Source organism: Notolepis coatsorum (assembly GCF_963971535.1).
Source record: "Notolepis coatsorum genome assembly, chromosome: 13".
Taxonomy (NCBI): domain Eukaryota; kingdom Metazoa; phylum Chordata; class Actinopteri; order Aulopiformes; family Paralepididae; genus Notolepis; species Notolepis coatsorum.
The window spans coordinates 59,780,299-59,802,721 of record NC_140177.1 but is presented as its reverse complement, the minus strand read 5'-3'; the positions used below and the strand labels follow the sequence as shown (position 1 = coordinate 59,802,721).

Genomic DNA, 22,423 nt, shown 5'->3' with positions numbered 1-22,423 from the left:
GTATTAAGAGACAGGACATACATCAACATAAAACAACACCATAAAACATTAAGAGACAATATGCATACAGTATAGAAGATAAAAGAATAATAAATATGCTACCCTCTCCTTCCTATACCGATAGCCATGTTCATACAGACTTTTTGAAGCCAGTTAACCTAGGGGCCTGTTTAATGCTGCTGGGCAAGCTGTTCCACAGAACTGCAGCTGAATAAAGGAAGGTCTTCTGGCCGTACGAAATAAGTTTAAATCTAAAAGGGACTAAGTTTGTCTCTCTACATGGCTGTGATTATTTTTGACATATTTGAAGTAATTGTATAGGTCAGTGGTTCTCAAACTTTTTACACCAAGTACCACCTGAGAACATAGCTGGCTCTCCAAGTAGGGATGGGTACCGAATTCGGTACTTTTAAAGGTACTTACCGAAACACGTTGGTACTACCGAGTATCGATTCACGTGAGATACCAAAAAAAAAAAAAATTTACTTATTTTTTTTCTTTCATGTCAACGTTCACACGCACAATTTACGCTTACCTAGGATTTGACTTGATTCAACAACAAAGCAGTCGGGGCAATGGCAAGCCGAAAACGGTCGAAAGTGTTTTTTCACAACTGAGGTAGGTAGATTACATTTTTAGAGACTAAAGTACAGAGTTCACTCAGGAGGCAAATGTATTCCTAATACCATTATTTATTGTTAACTTTTGTCAGACACAGCCACAATGTACAAAGGGGTAGCACTAGAACTAGCAAACTCTTCCACACAACTCATACAATGCAAGGGGCATTGAGAACATAATAACTAACATTCTCACATAGCAAGCAAACAACCGTATTTCAGCAAATGTACTTAATTCTCTCTCTCACACAGCAAGCAATTGTCCTTCATTCTCTCTCTCTCTCTCACACACACACACACAGCATGTTGTTGTCCATTGACAACTCACATAAGCAGGGCCGGACTGGGGAAATAATTCAGGCTGGGAAATATAGTGTGAAATATAGCCCCAGTCAGGCCACTTTCTGTGGGGGTCCCCCACCAGGAATTATTTTGTTACAAAGACTTTCTGGTGCAGACATTTTAAAATTTTTACCCTTTAAATTCCAGTGTTTGTGATGGGCATCACAAATTATAAAAAATAAAAATAAAAACACATTCAATACATTTTCGAATTGTAACCCTTTAAATGCCAGTTTGTGTGATGGCATCACAAATTATTGTTAAAAAAAACACAAAAAGTTAAATATTTTCAATATATCAAATGCAAAGTAAATTTTTCTGGGGGTGATTATTACAGGCTAGGCATGTGTCAATGATTAGCAACAACACAGATTTGGATGGATTTTTTGTTTTTTGTAATGTCAGATTTAACAACAACTCTTTTCAGAAAAGTGGGAGTATTTCATTTTGTATCTGACATTACAAAAAAATCTAAAAAAATAAATGCTTATGATCAGGGCTGAAGTTGAATTTAAGATTTATGACTGTTTAGACTGCATTACTCTCTGTCACAGTGATCTCCTGGTTGTTCCCCACTTAGGTTATCTAACTATCGCGCCACAGCAACTAGAAACACTGGCCTGGCCTGCTTCTAAGTTCAGTGGCCTGACTGCACAAAAAATAATAATAATAATATATATATTTTTTTTTTTATAAAAAAAAATCAAGTACCACCAGCAGTACCACCAAGTACAACCAGTGGTACGCGTACCAGTTTGAGAACCACTGGTATAGGTGACCTCCCCTTTATAAATCCTATAGACTAGGCATCATTTTATCATTGATACTCTTTTTTCCACCCTAGGCCACCTAGGCTAATTTAATACCCTCTTTACACTACTGACACAGGTTAATTCTGGATATCCTGCTACAGTTGCTATATATTGTATGGCAGAAACGGATTAACATTAGACCTTTGTTTCAATAAGAACAAAGTAATTCACCCATATTATTTTTCCTGGGTTTCCAAGAAGTCCCAGACTATATGTCCTGATTGATTACATTTTTATGAAATGTTTTATATTTAATTTAATTTAATCGTTTTTTTTTTAATTAGCGATCTGAAATCATATTTCATCAACCAAGTCTACCGTTGGAAAATCAACCACTCCAGGCGCTCAGATGTGAAAAAAGCGCCCCCTATCGTCTCCCAGATGGTAATTCACCCTTTTGGATTGAACTCAATGAAAATGAATGAGAAAAAAAAAACGGAATCCACGTTTTACTTCTCACTCATGCAACCGGTTGACCAGTTTCACTCTGGAGTTTCAGAGCAGCGGGGATTATGTGTTTTTAGACTATACTCGGTGGATCAATAAAATGATCGATTTTTTCTAATGGCGATCAAGAATTGGAATAATCCATTTGGATACCATCTGATCTCAGGTAAGGAATCTATGTTACCAGGCTTAGGATAATCAGATCCGTTTTCACGGAGATCTAAGCTTTTATGTGATTATGTTACGTATGGCTGTTTGGCTGTGCGAGCGGTCAGTAACTAGGATAATCGATTTTCAGCTTGCGGCACAAGCGTGCATGCGCACACATATACTATCGATAATCTAGCGTTTATTTTAAAACGATTCATAAATAGGCCGAAAAATGACACCGTTCTAGAATATTCCAGTAAAGGGCGATTATCATGGAATCTCTTATTTTTCCGTGAAATCGAGTGCTTTTCAAAATGCTAGAAAACGGAAATGAAGCGATAAAAAAACAATCTGCTACGACAATGTTGACTGGAAAATTAGTCTTTGATAAGCGACGGGCAGATTAGAGAGCCATAATTTAAAACATAGATTAGGCGATATTAACGTTAACATTGAAGTGGTGCTGGGCATTCAAGGAGGTAAAAATGAATTAAGCTTGGGCAGTGAAAGTGTTAACGATTTATTCACTTTTCAGCACCACCGTGAAGGACAGCTCCTCCTTACGACCTGAAGCTGTCCCTTTAGGCAGCTGTTAACCCTTTCACTGCCACACGACAGAAGGTTAACCCTTTACTATCACACAACCGACGGTCGCCGTTTTGTTAGTGCGGCAGTGAAAGGGTTAACCGTTAAGGTATAGTCTGGGAAACGCTCACAGAGAAGCGAGCTCCTTTTGAAAAGGTATACCTCAGAAACCTTCATAGGAGATTCAGGTACATCGAAACTGGGAAACGTGGCCCTGAATCTTAACAGCCAATCAGATTTATTTGGCCTGCCTAGTGATGTTCCTGGGGTCCCATCGGGAAAACTAGCCCCACCTCTTTGTTGAAAAGTACACACATGGTGCAAAACTACCTGCCAATCAGGCTAGGAAATATTTTTTATTATTTTATTTGAAAAATCCAGCTTAAAACTGATGGCGCCCTCTGGGACTCTGGAAAACACGGAGCCTGGCTTGAAAAGTGATCTAATTCCGCTGGACATGTAAGCTCACTCTTGCTCATATGATATCTCTTGAAATTGCCTATCCCACCTTTAAGACATGTGCACACCAGAGGACGGGCACACACTGTAGCTCTGAGTTGCACACAGACACACAGTACAAAACTAAAATGCTGGAGAAATCTGGTTTATTAGGAACGACAATCCCGCTAGCTTATTGTGGATATAGCAGTAGACGACAGAAACACAATTCACTTTTTTAAGTGCTACATGTTTGAGATTATAGACATAAAACAGTACAGCAACCATAGTGCCTACATTCATATATTATGCACAGGGAATATGAAATGACTGTATATTGCTGTTACACTCAAAATATTCCTCTTCACAAATTAACGTCTTTTTTATATATTTTTTTTCTTTTACATATTATTTGGAATATCATACACCATTTGTAATTCTAGACAGATTGGTGTGTTTGATACATAAGAAGGAAGGATTTAGTCTGACAGATCTATACATTACAGATGAGACTGTATATCATTGGAGCACAAGTTGACAAAAGGTGGTAAGTACAGTAACACCAAGCAGGTCGATATTTTCCAAAAAGAAATAAAAAGACCAACCCTCGACAGAAATCTCATTCAACAGTCTTTCGATGAAGTGAAAGTGAAGCGGCGCCTTTAAGCTACTTTTTTTTATAATTTTTTTTATCAAAAAGATTAATACAAGTTAACTTTGGTTTCCAGCTTTCTAGAACTATACTGTAACTTTGTGGCAGTTTAAGCTGTAAGTGAAAGTTAAATCAGGACTTGATAGTATAGCAGCCGTAAGCCAATATTAATACAACACAGAGATTCACTTTTCAAAAAAGAAAAAACCTTAATATAATAGCAGCCGATAATAGTGTATTGTTACAGTGTGATTCCATGGAAAAGAGGGAGAGAGAGAAAAGTGAAACAACTGATTTTCCATCTTGGCATTGTTATAAATCTGTGATCTGGTACAGTACCTCTCAATAAATAGAAAATGCAACTCCTTTGTTATTTGTAATGTCTCCTACCCTGCTCTAATATAAATATGGTTGTACATAGTGGGTATTCATTGTGTGAAAACAGACATCTTCCACTGATGCACCAAAGACCAAATAAGAAACGGGTTTCCGTGAAAGACTTGCTAAGTATACAATAAAATTATGTATTACAGCCTAAACCTTTCTGAAGTTACTATCGGACTGTAACGCAAGACAAACACCAATAGAACAGTCTGAAAATATCAAATCAATGTTTGCATTAGCCAATTGAATGCAGCTGTGGGTGGAGGGACATCTTGGGTTCCAACACACACACTACAAAGCGTCTGGGTCTACAAGTGGACCATGTCCCGTCATAAGTCCTTTTTGTCTTGGGACGCCATATACAGTGATCTGTGGCTGGAAATCCCTGATCAAGATGGTCTTTGTCAGTATGGATTCAACCATTACCACCACCAGGCTGTGGGGCCTCTTTGGTCCCCCCCAGAGCCAGGCCTGGAGCAGCTGGACGACACATGTTGACGGGGGGCTTTGGCAGTTCTGGCTCATGGAACCTGGGTGGGGTCAAGCAATCTGACCAAGAAATGAAGTGAGAGAGAAAGAGGGAGCAAGAGAGAAGCTGCAACAAAGGTAGAAAATAGAAGAGATGTTTTTGATAACCACTGGAAATATAATGGTGTTCTCCCAAGTCAGGCTATCTATAGGGGTCGTTTTCCCTCTCCAGATGAAAGATACTGTGGAGAGGGCTTTTTTAAGAAATTAGCTTTTCAGGAATTAAGAAAAACAAGGCATTTTATTATTATGCTTCTACTTTCCCCAATTTAGTCATTATGCCAATTCGCTTCCCGGTCGGTGCGCTGCCTATACTGTCTGTCTGAGGAGGGTGGAGTCACCAGCCGCACCAGCTCGGTTTCACTGAAAGAGCGTTCATGCTATCTCCCCCAGATCCTCTCCCTGCTGAACAGGCACCTCAACAGACCAGTAGGAGTCACTATTGCAATGAGCAGGACTCAAACACTACCAGCTACTCACCCGCGAACACTGCAAATTGTCTTCATAGGGACGACTGACCAAGCCAGAGGTACCACTGCCGGGAATTGAGGGTAGGCGAGTGCTTAGTTCTTGATAAGGCTGTGAAGCATTTGAACCTGTACGTTCGGTACGTTCACGTTGCTAAGCGGTTATCAGCTCGCAAAAACAGTCGCAGCCAATCGAGGGGGATTATACAGCATATCCACTGCTTTCAAACATGTGGTACCTCCACAACAATGTGTGAGAATTCCCTCTCCACTCTGAGAAACGTATTTTCGGACCACAGACGTGCAATGCTCCACAAAAGAAAGGCCCAGTTGGTTCATCTAGTTAAAGGTTTGAGAGAAAATCATATTAAATGTTGGGGAGGACAGTTGTTTAAAAATAAATGATGTATCACATTTTAACACCCCCACACCACACAAGTAATTATGGAACGGTCCCTTACCAGAATTGAAAATACCAGATTTTCAATCCGACAGCAGCAATATGCAACCATCTCCTTTCTTCTCTTTAAAGAACTCCCTAGATCCACCTCCCTCTTTTCCCTCTATATTCTTCAAGCTTCCCTCCAGAACACCCAGCATGGTGTAACATTTTCTTCACTCTCCATCAGCAATAACAGGTTTCTCTTCTGGCTGCCCGTTGTGCTTTGCTCTTCTCTTAACCTCTTATCCTCCCTGTTCCCTGCCGCAGCAAAACCAGGGCTTTTGGTTCGGTGTGCTGCGAAAGAAACCACTCTGTGCTATAAACAAATAGACTAGCTGTCAAAACTTTACAAGGCAAGCTCAGTTACCCACCCACCAGTCCTTGCCCACCAGCCCTCACCCACCCACGAGGGCTAGTACAAATATAATGGTGCCATGTGCTCCAACTTCACCCTACGCTCTTTATATTGGAGAAGTAGAATTGGCACATGCACACAAGCACACACATACACACACACTCACACACACACTGTGCTGACTGTAGCGTGCTGCTTCCATTATAGATTCTGAGCAGCTGTTGCGCAGAGGAAGTCCTTTGAAGGACGACTAGAGGGTGGGGGGGGGGGGTGATAACCAGAGACCACACAGTTCAAACAGGGTCCTTCACCCTGACGAGCAGGAGGTGTGGCTGTGGCAGCTTCCTCTCACCATCGCCATCTTCATCATCATCGCCGTTCCTTGCACCTCCGTTATCAAGGCCTCCAGGGGCGGAAGGTCCAGGGTGAGCTTTCTTCTGCCACACAGACACATGCAACGTCTCTACACTAACAGTCAAGGTTCATGCTACAACTAGTACTGAAGCAGGCAAGGGAGAAAAGAAAATGACACATGCCATTGAGCCCTCTCTCTGTTTTTGTTCCTCTCCAAGTCCTCAGTTGTTTTCAACTTGGTGTGATTACGTTTAAGCTGCTTCTTGTTCCTTCACTCTGTGTGGGCAAAGCCACTGCCCTCCATTGTTTGATTCGTGTCTTTGTTTTGAAGTGGAAGGACGAAGAAGAGGAAGAAGAGGGGAGTTTTTTCAGAGCAGGCTTTGAAGAGAGGCAGGTTCGGGAGTGTTGGGGCAGGGGTGGCTTTGAAGGAGAGAGCAACGAGGGCAGATGAGGGGCGGGGGGGGGGGGGGGGTGTCTTTCTCACTTCTGTGTAAGGTATGCTCCAATGGTGAGGCTTGCTGCCCCCAGTGCAGCTAGGCCGAAGACTGTCTTTATAGAGGGCCAGGCACAACTGAACACTGAGTCCCCCTGTCTGTCATACAGCTCCACGAAGGCCTCCTGAGAGGGGGAGAGAGAGAGGGAGAGTTAATAGCATGAAATGTTTTCATGTAATAATGTGTACATCTGCTTGTGTGTGTGTGTGTATGTGTGTGTGTATGTGTGTGTGTGTGTGTGTGTGTGTGTGTGTGTGTGTGTGTGTGTTCAGAGCGTGCTGGGGGGTCTCCTCGTGTGAACTGCCTATAGATGTAAATCCCCTTGGCCTCCATTCCACTATGTGTGTTATTGCATCCATGCAGAAAGAAGGACGGATCCATTTCAATCCATCAGCCCCTCATACCCTCCCCCACACATAACCCTTGAGGTCCCTCATAAACATACAGGGACACACACATCAATAACACACACACACACACAGAATACCTGGTATTTACTAAAACATAGAATCTCAAAGCACCCGGCGTCAACTGATTCAGTTATTATTGGCATATTGACTGGCACTGCAGCACACAGGTACACAGTAAATTTCGCAAAGTAAATTTTACTCAAACTGAGTACATTTGACTCAAACTGAATAAAATTTTACGATTTAGATACTTCACAGTTCTACAAAAGTGAGGCCTGTTCAAAAAACAAATGATGTCTTGTCTGTATGTCTTGTATAGAGCCGGCACCAGGGCCAAGGCTGATCCTGCGAGGAAATGCAGACATCCGCTTATGAGCCTTGACAGCAGGAACAGCTGGACAGGAAGCCTGAGACCTCCCAATAGACAATACCCAGACTATCAATAACCACAATACCCAGACTATCAATAACCACAATACCCAGACTATCAATAACCACAATACCCAGACTATCAATAACCACAATACCCAGACTATCAATAACCACAATACCCAGACTATCAATAACCACAATACCCAGACTATCAATAACCACAATACCCAGACTATCAATAACCACAATACCCAGACTATCAATAACCACAATACCCAGACTATCAATAACCACAATACCCAGGCTATCAATAACCACAATACCCAGGCTATCAATACCCCCATCACCACCACACACAGTCTCTCTCTCTCTCTCTCTCTATCTCTCTCTCTCTCTCTCTCTCTAGGGCGTATAGAGGAAAGCCTTCTCATCACAGCAGAGTTGAACCTCAGCCCCTTCACCGTGAAATCTTAATCACATTAGCAGTTGGAGTAAAGCTGTGGCTTTGGGCTCCTTTGACGCCAGCGTCTCGGCTGTCTAACCTGTCTGTAACCTGACTGTCTAACCTGTCTGTAACCTGACTGTCTAACCTGTCTGTAACCTGACTGTAACCTGTCTGTAACCTGAATGTAACCTGTCTGTCTAACCTTATCTGTGAGCAATGTTGATTTGGTTTAATTCAGTCCAATCCAATCTACTATTATTGTGTCAGCTCCCTCTGGAATACGTCTATTTTAATCTGTCTTGATTTAAATCAAGGTTTAATTTATACCTAGTGTAATTAATTATGTTGTGTATAATCTCAACAGGAATAATACAGCAGTGTACATTTGGTTCGACCTTGATCCAATAGAGGCAAAAACTAGGTCATTACCCCCTATTAAAAAAAAATAAATAAATAAAGGGTCACAATTGTGTGTAAAATAATATTTCCCTCTACCAAAGCAAAAGCCCCTACAGGATGACTAAAAAATTTGATTACGGAAAGACAGAAGTATTTCCTGTCTTCCATCTCCTCCCTTGCTTCCCTGTGGCATTGCTGTGGCTGGGGGTCTGTGACACAGGAAGGATCAGCACTTTTCTTCCCAGTCTAGGCCCTCTGGTGTCAAAACACGCTGTTCTCAGGTCAGCTCTTAAACACAGTCTAACCACCTGGCATCTCTTTTGTTACAGTAAAGCCTTTTAATTAGCCAGGATTGAAACATGTTGAGTGGAAAAATGGAAAGGGAAAATGTCAGGGTAGTTTATTATGGAGGCATGAGCTGTAGCTCCTCCCCTCTTCCTCCAGTAGAGATGACATCCCCCCTCTTTCAAGCAGCATTCAGGTATTAATTAGGGGAACGAGAGCCTCAGCCAGACCTCCAACTGAGAGGAATGTGTTCACAGTATGGCTCCTCTGGCAAAATAAAACAAACAAACAAACATAGCCTGTCCTCTATTTCCCACGTACCACAGGAAAGGCTTTCTGAGGCAACAGCAGATTGCATGAGGTCCTATAGCAAGAGCATGTGACTGACTGACTGACTGACTGACCATTACCATGGCGACAAAGGGCAAACGCATGACTGTGTTCCAGACGATCCGCATAGATTATCGTTTATTTGGGGTCTCGTATATAAAAAGGTTGTTCAATTACGATAAGTGCTTTGATAATGCAATGGGGTTGGGGGACAAAAAAGAAAAGGGCTGTGTGAATGTAATAACGGTAGACAGGCAGTGAGCAGCAGTCATGCCAGTAGTACGAGGTACTAGGGAATGCTAGGCAACAGACAGGGTCAGGTGGACATCATGAGACAGAGGCCTGCTGCTATCATGCTCCGTTTCAGCGCTCAGGACTTTCTCACCCACACGTCACTGAGCACAACCACAGCCATGTGAGCTCTGAGGAAAAACAACCTCCACTTTTCCCCTCCTCCTGTCCTGCCTTGTCTTTCTCTTTCCTACAGTCCTCTCCTCTCCTCCCTGCTTTGTCTTTCTCCCTCCTCCTCTCCTCCCTGCCTTGTATTTCTCCCTCCTCCTCTCCTCTCCTCCCTGCCTTGTCTTTCTCCCTCCTCCTCTCCTCCCTGCCTTGTCTTTCTCCCTCCTCTCCTCTCCGCCTTGTCTTTCTCCCTCCTCTCCTCTCTGCCTTGTCTTTCTCCCTCCTCTCCTCTCTGCCTTGTCTTTCTCCCTCCTCCTCTCCTCTCTGCCTTGTCTTTCTCCCTCCTCCAGTCCCCTCCTCCCTGCCTTGTCTTTCTCTCTCTACCAGTCCTCTTCTCTCCTCCCTGCCTTGTCTTTCTCCCTCCTCCTCTCCTCCCTGCCTTGTCTTTCTCCCTCCTCCTCTCCTCTCCTCCCTGCCTTGTCTTTCTCTCTCCTCTCCTCCCCGCCTTGTCTTTCTCCCTCCTCCTCTCCTCTCCTCCCTACCTTGTCTTTCTCTCTCCTCTCCTCCCCGCCTTGTCTTTCTCCCTCCTCTCCTCCCTGCCTTGTATTTCTCCCTCCTCTCCTCCCCGCCTTGTCTTTCTCCCTCCTCCTCTCCTCTCCTCCCCGCCTTGTCTTTCTCTCTCCTCCAGTCATCTCCTCTCCTTTCCGCCTTGTCTTTCTTCCTCCTCTCCTCCCTGCCTTGTCTTTCTCTCTCCTCTCCTTGTTGCCGTGTCTTTCTCCCTCCTCTCCTCCCTGCCTTGTCTTTCTCCCTCCTCCAGTCATCTCCTCTCCTCCCTGCCTTATCTTTCTCCCTCCTCTCCTCCCTGCCTTGTCTTTCTCCCTCCTCTCCTCCCTGCCTTATCTTTCTCCCTCCTCTCCTCCCTGCCTTGTCTTTCTCCCTCCTCCTCTCCTCCCTGCCTTATCTTTCTCCCTCCTCTCCTCCCTGCCTTGTCTTTCTCCCTCCTCCTCTCCTCCCTGCCTTGTCTTTCTCCCTCCTCTCCTCCCTACCTTGTCTTTCTCTCTCCTCCAGTCCTCTCCTCCTCTCTCCTCCCTGCCTTGTCTTTCTCCCTCCTCTCCTCCCTGCCATGTCTTTCTCTCTCCTGCCTTCCATCTAGCTACGGTAATAGTAGCGAAAAGAAAGACATAATTAGAGATAAATAAGCAGATGGCATTTTCTTTTTGGTGAGGGGGGCATGGGAGGTCTGGCCCAAGCAGAAAACAAATGGATGAAACATCTGCAATCATCACATCAACGATAGACTTCATAGTCATTAATAATAACTCCCACCTTCGCCCTTCAGCGGGCCATCTGGTAGCAGCAGCAGGTGAGGGAGGGGCCGGGGGCGGGGGAACCAAACCAAGGTTAAGGTCCTCTCTATTGAGACCATCCCGTCCCACCGTCCAACCAGGAGGCTGTTTTGTGGATCAATGACTTTAAAAAGGTCACAGCCATCCCACAGAAGCCGGGGAGGATGACACACCCACCTACCCTTCTAGCCAGGTTTTTACGAAGGCACACAATGAATCCCCTGGCGACTCTCATACAGGAGGAGACTCTGTAAAGAAGCACGGCTCGAGAATGAGGATGGCTTGCTGGGGGGGAGGGAGGGGGCAACTTGTTTGCTGAGTGTCATGGTTACCCAGCATGGAAGCTTCACACATGATTTGCTTTTCCCACCAGCGGGAAAATCTTACCTCGACCAATGATTTGTTTTTCACATGATCCGACCAGACCTCAGTGCTGGGTTCATATAGCGTCTTTCTCAGATGACCAACATTTTACACTGCTGCTCTCATCCATCCTGGATACTGGCTTATTGTCTGCTGGGCAACAGGAAATACAAAGACATTTCCCAATTCTTCCGGGTATTCCCCCCTTTATTTGGGAATGATCCTTTTCCTTGTGCAGAGGAGATAATGAGTTTGGCTAGGCTCCGTTGATTAACACCCCAGCAGAGCTTTAGCCAAAACAGAGAAATGAAGAAATGATTAGACAGTCAACTCTGTTTAGGGACATGTCTGTGAGTATTTACGGGCAGCCTGGGAGTTCTCCTCATTCGATGGAGAGAATGGGATGTGGGTTAAAGTTCAACCTATAATTAAAGTTCCTGTTGTGGCTTCACTGACTATATTCACCACTGAACCGAGCTTGTACCCACGCTCTGTTTATTTCTAACTGTTCACATTTAGCACATACTGTATGTACGAACGGTCACACCGCTCGGCTCTCTCCCATTTTCTAATGAGGATCCTGCAGTCTCCCCCCCCCGAAGCTAATTAAACTCAAACAAAACTCCCACTTAAGGAGCATGTTGTAGAGGTTAGGGGGAGTAACACAGGGATCTATCTTATACTGCAGGGAAAGCATTAATACCCCTTTGTGAGTCATTTGTTATGATCAAAATAATAATTTCTGCCTCTTGCCTCATTGGGAGACACGTAAACAGACGCGATCGGTGACAGTGGCATCAGCGACCTTGTGTCTGCCAACAAGGTTGCATTCGATCCAGCCTCTGGAGTGTCCATCGACCGGTCCAGTCAGAAAAGCGATGACGGGGGAGTTTGTGGAAACCCTTATTGCCCAGTGAATCCCCCAGTGTCCACACAGCCAGATACTGAGACAATAAGCTGACACTGGGACTATACTGCATCAGTACGACATGCAGGGAAACCGCAACACATATAGCCTCGTTAGCTATTCCAACAATACACACAAGCTGCGACATTGTTGGTCGGGTTGGGTATTTCTGGGCCTTTAAAAGAACACACCAACATTTTGGGAAATTAGCTTATCGTCTTCTCCAGAGAGAGACAAGAAGATAGATACCAGTTTCCTCTCGGTGCGTTCATTAGAAAGCTATCTGGCTGCACGTTAGCCTAGCTTAGCACAATGAATGGAAGCGGACATGGCCGGTTAGCCTAGGCATTGTCCAACTAACACCTCTCCCGAAGGCTAACTGGTCGTGTCCGCTTCCATTCATTGTGCTAAGTTAGGCTAACATGCAGCCAGATTCTACTGAACGCACAGAGAGGAAACTGGTATCTATCTTCTTGTCTCTCTCTGGAGAAGACGGTAAGCTAATTTCCCAAAATGTTGGCGTGTTCCTTTAAGCTCCAGTTTACAATGTAATGTACATGGGTTAGACAGGCAGGAGAACAATGAGCATCCACTGTAGAGGAGGAGTATGATGAGACACAGAGTAGGCAGGCACTACTATTTATTGGTTGTTAGAATGTCGACAGCGGGCATCATTAAAATAATAAGACTTGTCCTCTCTGTAATGATGTCAGCCATGTTGAAAATGATGATCATCTCTAGAAATAAACCTTGGTCTAACAATGCTTGATTATGAATGGATGATTCCAAGCTGTACCTGTGTGTAATATCACTAACGCCCACGAGGATGGTTGTGTGATATCCAAATACCACAAAACTCCCTAATAATCTGTTGAAAGCCCCTTTACAGGGTCAAATCCAGTTATCGTATTTCCTATTTCATAATAGTTCTCTCTATCTCTCAGTAACTTTCAAACCAAACTAATTACAGTTTTGACATGTATGATTGCTCTTTTAATCTTAAAATAACATCACCCAGAGCAGTATTACGTCAAAATGGCAACAAAAAAAGCTGTAAAATATGATGCTTTGTTTGTTCAGGTGTTGATTCGAAGAATTCCAGGTTTAGTGAGGTTGGTGTTGACATTCAATACCCCTCCACGCTGACTGGTCTTGCACACCTTTCACTTGACCTGGACAGTTCAAGCAGACATAACTACTGTGTAAATGATCAAACCATGTGGTTACTATGGAGTAAAGCCATAGCTATTCAAATAAATTTATGATTAATTACATTTAAATGTCATGTAGATCATCTTGCAAGTAAACTGTCAGAAGGTTGGATTTTTGTTGAAGCTGTTTTTATGTCTGTTTTGGATTATGGAGACATAGTTTATAGACATGCTGCTGCTTCCACTCTAAAGACTCTGGACTAGGGCTGTCATGATTCGTCGGCCATGTCGACGTAATCGACCATGAACTGTTGTCGATTTGCATATTCTTGAGAGAGACGTGACTTGCATTGGCATCTGTTTCTGTATGAAACCATTGTTGATGATTTCCCACTACATCACTTCATTGATGGATTGGAAGTTGCTTAGTTTGCACTGAATTTGCACTGAATTAGGAAAATCTGCTTTTAGCTTCTGTATCCCAGACACATCTCGTTTTACAATGCACTTTAAATCTCAATTCATTAGTATCGAATTGGTTCATTTAAATCTTTAATAGCCAACCATTTCAACAGTCTGCAGTTGTTTTTAATTATTTTAAATGTTTAATTGATTGACTATCTGTTTCTACACTGTTTTTTGTATTTATTATGTGCTGTATTTCTCAACGTCATTGTAAATGAGAGCTTGCTCTCAATGATCCTTTGAGATTATATAAAGATTGAATGAATGAACAGACTGTTATTTCAACAGAGATTCATCACTTTGGACTTAAACCCTTTCACTACCACACTACAGAAGGTTAACCTTTCACTACCACACTACAGAAGGTTAACCTTCTGTAGTGTGGTTGTTAACGGGTTAACCCTTTGTCGTGTGGCAGTGAAAGGTTTATGAAGGCAACATCAAAAACACAAAATCCTCCTCATTTAGTAGAGCCATTAGCAATGAATAATGTGTGTGTCAGGACTATGGATTGGAAACACTGCACTGACATTTCCCGTTTACTAAAGTCTGTATTTCAGGATTCACTACATCACAATTATGTTATTAATTTAATCACAGTGCAATATTTGTTTGGGAATGGCTCTCTGTTAGGCCTTTAGCCTCCCCCCTAACTGTCAAAAACACCTTTGAGGTCATTTTGATGTAGGTAAATCCTGAAATTCAGGAGAAATTAAACATCCATGCAATGTTGCCATTTCCAATCGGTAACACTGACACGTTTGCCCAAGGCTTTGCTAAATGATGTTGTTTTGCGGTGTTGTTGTTACCATCCTGTAATAGTATGGAAAACATGGTTTTGTGGAGGATGCTACCTTTAAGGCTCATAAATATTCAACTATGTGTCAGCAGCAGCATTTTGGTGTGTTTACAAAACAGTGCTCTCTCCCATGGGACTGTGTGTACTCTGCTGGAACATGCAACGTGAGAGCTGGTAAATCACTAGCCCCCCCCCCCCCCCCCCCCCCCCACTGCCCCGAATACCCCCCCCCCCCCCCCCCCGTCCTCATGACGCACCACTTTTTCATGAACTCCATTATTCATTGTCTAAGCCACCAAAAATCTAGCTTCATACATGAGACTTTGGTTTGTTTTCATGTGAGATAAGACAATGCTTTAGGCTCAGTTTGTGCCATCCAAAGGAGAGCTACTGGAGTTTAGAACACTTTTGGTATTTTTTCTCTTTCAAATTCCTCTGTTGACTTTGACCGATTACATTTTCGCCGGCTCTTTATTCTCATTGAATCCATTGATTCTATTCGACGGCTTTGATGTTGAGATGAAACAAAGAACCGGGTGACCTTGCTGGTCCAGGGGAGGATGCAGACAGCATCTCCGGCCCTGCTGGATACAGTCCTACCTGCCCTCCCTCCCCACACACAGCTGGCAGTGGCTACACCACCTCACTGCAACACAGAGAGCACAGCGTACCACTGATGCCACTGAGACCTTGTGCTTTACAAGGTTAAAACCACAGACTTGTAACTGGCAACTCAGACAACACCTTTCTCTACTGTAGCTCTTCAAAGATAAATATACTGGCGTGTGTGTGTGTGAGTGTGTGTATGTGTGTGTGTGTGTGTGTGTCGGACTTGAAATATTTCTCAGTGTAACTTGCAATAAGTACAAGTGTTAACTCTACAAGGTCCTCACTGCCAGACCATGTAAACATCCAGTCCTATAAGCGGAGGAGGAGGAAGGAGGAGGAGGAGCAGGAAGGAGGAAAGGGCAGAACCAAACAGGGCAGAATCACTGATGCTATAAATATCAACAGGCTTGTCTCGGGTCCCGGCCCAGGTCTGCCCAATCTAATAAAGCTGCCCTCATCTCCAGCACTCAGTCCATTTAAAGGCCAGCGATGACGTGCAAGTGGAGAGGAGAGACTGAGTCATCACATCACACTTCGGGGGTGTGAGGGGGGGCATTACAACCAGCTTGAGTGTCTTCCCACTAAAGACAGGATGTGTGCCAGTTTGACCTTAGCAGCTCTTACTGTCTCTCCCAAGATGCCTCGCAGAGAGAGCATTGACATTACTGCGGTGGCGTCTGTGTGGCTCCATTGCACCCCAACTCCATGGGAACCAACCCATGCAAAACCACGTTAACTAGGGGGCTCTTTCCCTGCACGAGAATCCTGGGGAAAACGCTAGATTGTTTTGTACAATTATTCACCCAGAAATGCAAAAGCACTTGTAAAGAGAGTCACTTAGTGAATTAAAGTGCTATGTGTGGCATTTAAACCATGTGCTCTTTTCAGAGGTCACTAGTTTTGGGGAAAATAGTCCATGCTTGATTATGGTCCTGTGGTGTGGGGTTGAAGATTAAAAAATTGGAATCAGCTTTTGACTGCTATGCCCGAAACCAATGTCCAATGAGGAGAAGGCATTTCAGAGGAAGAGTTATTGACATAGCACACTGGCAAGTGGGAGAGCGTGAGAGCCCCCCCCCCCCCCCCCCCCCCCCTCATAGCCGAACCCTTGGGCCTGTGTCGTTGAGATGGAGCCTTCAGATACAGTCTCTCAGACCGTGGGAACCGGTAGATTCCCAGGTGGCCTCTGTAGCTTCTCTTGTGACAAACACAGCCCATGGGAGAGGGTCACTTCCTGTGACAGGGGCACCGCGCTACTTCAAGCCTTAACAGTCATATCTACTGACCCGAGTGTGACCTCGGGACCACACAGCCACCATTGGAGCTGGCGACTCCCATAGAGATGAAAATAGACATAGTGATCTGGGTCCGGACCCACACTAACTGCTACTGTATAATGAAGTAATAAATGGGATATATTGGAAATACCATCTGCAGCCAGGATATTCACACTAATGACTATTGCATATTGTAAGTGTTGTTCTGAAGCTGATTGGAATCAAGTTGTTTTTGGAGATATCTTCCTTAGGTTTATGTAGTTGTCGGGCTTAGCTATGCATTATTGTACCTTTCTGAACCCCCACAAAGCCGGGACCCTTTTTGATTCAAGCCTCTGACTAGAATTACACAACCTTGGAATGAAAAGTAGGGTTTCTTTTCTGCAGCGAACGGTTCCCCTTTAGTGGCTCCCCCTTTAGTGAAAGCCTTCAGTAGTTGAGTTGCTGTTAGGTCATTTCCTGTGCCAGAGGCTGCGGGGATGACATCATCGTCTGGTTTGAGAGGATGGCCGCTCTGCGGTAGAGCCAGCTATGGTTAAATCACAGAGGCTGTGTGCCTGTAACTAGGGAAGGAACAGAGGCGAGCCAAACATGTAGTCACTGACTGATGGCACCGTGGAGAAAGGGTAGAGGAGCAGTTGGGGGTTAAAGCAACTCTTGGCTAGACACTGTGTAACGAAGAGCTTGTATTTGTTTGGACCCTTCAACTAGCCACTAAATCTCAGTCAAAGTTCAACAGCCAGCCTTTCATGCACACCATCAGGGCAGTTTTGTGATTCCTCTTCTGTTCATAAAATCACCACATACAACTCATGACGCAAAGCTAAAACAAGGCGGCTGCACCGCCATCCAGTAGAGACGTAATCATGTCGGAGGAGAACGTATTAGAACATCAAAGCTCGACAGCCCCCTACATCACAGAGTGTCCCCTTTCATACAGGAGGCGTCTTGCAAAGCAGGTCTCTAATGAAAAAGCGCCTCAGTTTTGGCAACAAGATAGTGGAGCACTTTGCCTGATTGGCGTAGCCTCCATGAGGCCTGGTTTCAGGTTCTGTTCAGTTCTCTGCGGGCCCATGTGAATGAGAGAGGCCACAGTCTGGGACCGAGCCGGCTGAGAGCAGGAGCCGAGGATCTCAGATGTCCATTAATGTCGGAGAAAACAATCATCTGCTTGAGGGACGTCTCCCCCAGGAGCCTCTTTGAAGTGGGAGGACGTGGAGCTTCGGTGTTCGCTGGAAAACATTTATACCAACAAGTCCTGGCCAGAACGGTTCTCATTTAATACACTTTACTGTGCTAAACCGCTCTAAAAGAGCACCTACGGGAGGCTGCAATTCAAAACTGGCCCCGGTAAATGTCCAACCCCCCCCCCCACCAATGTACACTTTCCTTCCCCTCAAATGTATATTCTCTTTTAGAAACTCTGTCTCTTAAACAGTACTGTATATTTGTATATCTTGTATGTCATAAATGTTATGATGAATTGAAAATGGGGGACCCTGATGTAAACAAGACGAAAGTCTTTCTCTGGTCTGCATCCCCTTAACAATTGTGTGTATTGAGCCGTACTGTATTGTACCCATTCTGCAATCTGTTAATAAAGTTTTCAATCAATCAATCAATCAACATTCTATACAACAAATAGATCACACGGCTACAGCTCCCTATATGGTGAGGGAGGAGTGCGGTTCTGCCCCAGAGAGGCTAAACACCGGAATTATGGAATGCGTGACAACCCTTCTCTGTCTTCCGTGGAGCATGAGGTCATAGTGGAACAGGGGGAAGGGGAAGAAACATTACACAACTCAAAACCTCCAGACAGAGGTGGAACCTTGCACTGTCTGTCTGACCAGCCTTCCTCTCTCTACTGCTTCTGGGATTATTACACACAAAAAACACATATTAAGTTCCTCGAAGCCAACTCGAGAGCGAGCGTTGGAACAATGAGTCGATGCCGGCGAACTTAAAATTACCTCTTCTGTTCCCTGTTGTTACCCAGGAAAGCCCCCCCCCCCCCCCCCCAACTGGGAAAAGCAGGGAAAAGTTCAATGACCTCTTTCAGGCAACCAGCTGATTTTCATCCAGGCTGGGGGATAGGAATGAGAGGAATGCATTGATGTGTGGAAACAAACAACTCCACTGTGTGTGTGTGTGAGAGGCCTGATATGAGAAGCATTCAGGCTCAGATAACCACGTCTACAGGCTTTACTACGACGACGTGAGCTGCCCGTGAGAAACTCATAGTTCATACACCACACAATGGCATTACGTAATAAAGAATAATAGGCCTCTACACACCCTTGTTAAGGATGGGTCCGCATTCCTATTTTATCTTACAATCCAATGTATTGTCCTATTCAGGCAGTAAGAACTGCGGTGGACATTGGACACAATGTTGCGTCTATTCCTAGAATTGGCTCCTTTCCTTTGGTTAGACCTGTCTGCATGTATTGTGACACATTTTTTAAAGACCTTGGAAAGAACTATCTTGGACGGCTAGTTTAAAAAAAGGACATTGTATGAACTAAGCAGGGAGGCTCATTCAGAGCGGTGTGACCTTCCCTGTCTATAAGCAGAGACGTGCCGGAAATAAGCTCAGTCTGTCTGATGAATGATCATAAAATGGCCTATTGTTACACTTTAAGCCTAGTGTGAAAATGTGCGGAGAGCTAATAGGGTGGATGTCATTTTAGTGACTGGGAACATTATATCATCATTTCTCAACAACTCCCTGTAAGCTAATAAGTATGGAAAACATTGTTCGTGGCAAGCAGAAAACGTATTGTTAAAGTGAATCCTCCCCTCAGAGATACAGTAGCCTACCTACTGAGGCACCACTAACAAGTACACTTGAAAACGGCTGCGGATTACAACCTCCTTTTCTTAAACCATGACTTGAATTCCCATAAAAAAGATATACTCTAAATAGTCTAAAATATAAAACTGACTTGACTTTTAATCGTGATGTTTTTAATTGTGTTGTAATGTGGATGTAGGTCTTGAGAGAAGAGAATGTTCCTCTACTGTCTAGTCATCAGATACAACAGCTGATATATGATCAGATGACTGTTGTTGTCACATGGCATATTCACAAACAAGTTGTACACAACTTTTATACCAGTTTTTCTTCGATATCATTCTATGGTATTAGGTAACCTATCTCTCGTTAAGCTCCCCATCTAAAGCATGCAATCTAATCTCAACCATTCCTTTCTCCTTCTTCACTTCCTCTTTGGTCTTTCCAGCACTGTCACATCGTGCCAACCCTCCTCGCTCCTTGCCAGCCATTACCCTGGTGCAGCCCTGGCAGCCTCCCTTCCAGGTCCTGCAGCTTGTGTGGCTGGCAGCGGGCGGGCCCTCCCCGGCCCACAGCGTGTGATGTGGTTGGAGCTCCTGTTTAGCCTGTGGTCCTGAGCCTGATTCTAATTACCCAGCCTATGAGCCCCCCCCCCCCCCACGGCCTCGCATCCCTCCTCGACCCTGTTAACAGCACCTACTGATCAAAGAGGAAGAATCACTATCGTCCTGCTGCAGTTCATCCGTTTCATCCAGTGGCACTTTTTAACCTTTGCCCTCTATGTAACGGAGGGAGGCGTGCTCTGTAATCTCCTTCCATCCATTTGCTTGGCGATTAAAAGGCCAGCCGGGGAAGATCAAGGGGTCTTGTTTCTGGACCTGGCTTTTTGGATGAAATTATGTTGGGCTAGATTACAGGGTTAATGGAAAATAGACCGGATGAGTGTCCAAGCCAACTGATGGTGTATGCAGAGCGAGGATCAACAGAGATGTTTCCAAGGTTCCTTGGCAGGTGGTGTTGTATGACTTAATGCAAGGCCCTCTGGTAACTCAACAGCGTTTATAAAAGAAAGAAAGAATTCTTCACAATAGTGGCCGATAATTCCCCCCCCCCCCCCTTTATTATTCACCACTAACCACCGTAAAAATTTCCAGGACGATGAATGAAAGACTTTATAGGTCTAATTAGTGAGCTGATGAACTTCTGGTGGTTAGATTTCAAGCTGTAAACCCTGTCTAGACATGTCAAGGCGCTAACAGTTCTCTATAAAAAGCAAGCAGGAGCCTATGACTGAACCCAGGCATCATAAACACTTTCTCTTTGACATAAGTCACAAAGTCCGATAATTCTGTAATTTCGATATATATATATATATTCATCTCCATCGTGGCATATAGGCCTAGCCTACTGTCTATCCCAAAGAATACATAAAGGGTTCACTATCAGTCATGCTTGCGTTCCCTCCCATTTGACCTTTGAACTATTCTATCAAGTCACAGCGACAACCCAACAGCCCCAAAACACGAATGGCAGTATACGCCCAGAGCAGATCCAGTAAGAAAGTGTTTCAATATGGACAGAAGATATTACTCCTTGCAACATCAGGCCCTGGCAGCGTGGCAGACGAGTCCTCGGAAGGCAGCGGGGGTTACGTGTGACGGCAACGAAGTCTGTTCTGTTTGGCAAGTTGACAGGACCGGCTCGTAGGCGTGGGAGGATGCTTCATATCAGCAGAGTTTAGTTGATCACTGCTCAGAAGCGCACATAGGAATGCCCCCCCCCCCCCCCCCCGAGAGGCTGTCGTCTTCTCAGCATCACTTTCCTCCACCAACACTTCAAAAACAATCAGCTACCATCAAAGGTGACTTGCCAGGGGGGTGAGAGCTTGCCAGAAATCAGAGCTGCCTGCTACAGACACCAGCTGAAGGCAGTCAACGTCTAAGAAGTACTAATATCCATAACGTCCAGGTCTAACCCAGGGTCTTTTTAAATCCAGGTCTAACCCAGGGTCTTTTTAAATCCAGGTCTAACCCAGAGTCTTTTTAAATCCAGGTCTAACCCAGGGTCTTTTTAAATCCAGGTCTAACCCAGGGTCTTTTTAAATCCAGGTCTAACCCACGGTCTTTTTAAATCCAGGTCTAACCCAGGGTCTTTTTAAATCCAGGTCTAACCCAGGGTCTTTTTAAATCCAGGTCTAACCCAGGGTCTTTTTAAATCCAGGTCTAACCCAGGGTCTTTTTAAATCCAGGTCTAACCCAGGGTCTTTTAAAGTCCAGGTCTAACCCAGGGTCTTTTTAAATCCAGGTCTAACCCAGGGTCTTTTTAAAGTCCATGTCTAACCCAGAGTATTTTTATATCCAGGTCTAACCCAGGGTCTTTTAAAGTACAGGTCTAACCCAGGGTATTTTAAAATCCAGGTCTAACCCAGGGTCTTTTAAAATCCAGGTCTAACCCAGGGTCTTTTTAAATCCAGGTCTAACCCAGGGTCTTTTTAAATCCAGGTCTAACCCAGGGTCTTTTTAAATCCAGGTCTAACCCAGGGTCTTTTTAAATCCAGGTCTAAACCAGGGTCTTTTCTAAAATCCAGGTCTAACCCAGGGTCTTTTCTAAAATCCAGGTCTAACCCAGGGTCTTTTCGTGGGGGTGGTCTCTCCTTGTTTTACCATTTACTCTCAAAAAAATAAAAATACTAAAACGATAATACTTCACATCTACCGCCATTTATGTGTGACTGTTTTACCCGGTTATAGTGAATCCTCCCCTCAGAGAGACCAATGACATGAATCAATAGAGCATACAGTCAAAGTGATATCGGAGCAGAAGCTGAGCTCACCCAGACCCACTGGTGTTGGAACAGATCACATTTCCGGAGAGGGCTGTTCTGCTGCCAAAAAATCACATGGGGGGGAGTGTGGAGAATGATTCCCCCCCCCGGACCTGGGTGTACCACCTCTGTGTCCAACACAGAGACATCTATTTACCGTTACCATGACATCATC

The 22,423-nt window shown here is 44.4% G+C and overlaps 1 protein-coding gene across 1 annotated transcript in view; it reads right to left on the bottom strand.

Annotated features, from left to right (window-relative positions):
- Positions 1-724: 724 nt before the first annotated feature.
- Positions 725-22,423, bottom strand: part of bcl2b (BCL2 apoptosis regulator b) — a 34,947-nt gene continuing 13,248 nt past the window's right edge. Inside the window, exon 2 of the mRNA XM_084327311.1 lies at positions 725-7,194. Coding sequence (XP_084183437.1) covers positions 7,057-7,194 — 138 coding nt within the window. The 3' untranslated portion in view covers positions 725-7,056. The remainder of the gene's footprint in view (positions 7,195-22,423) is intronic.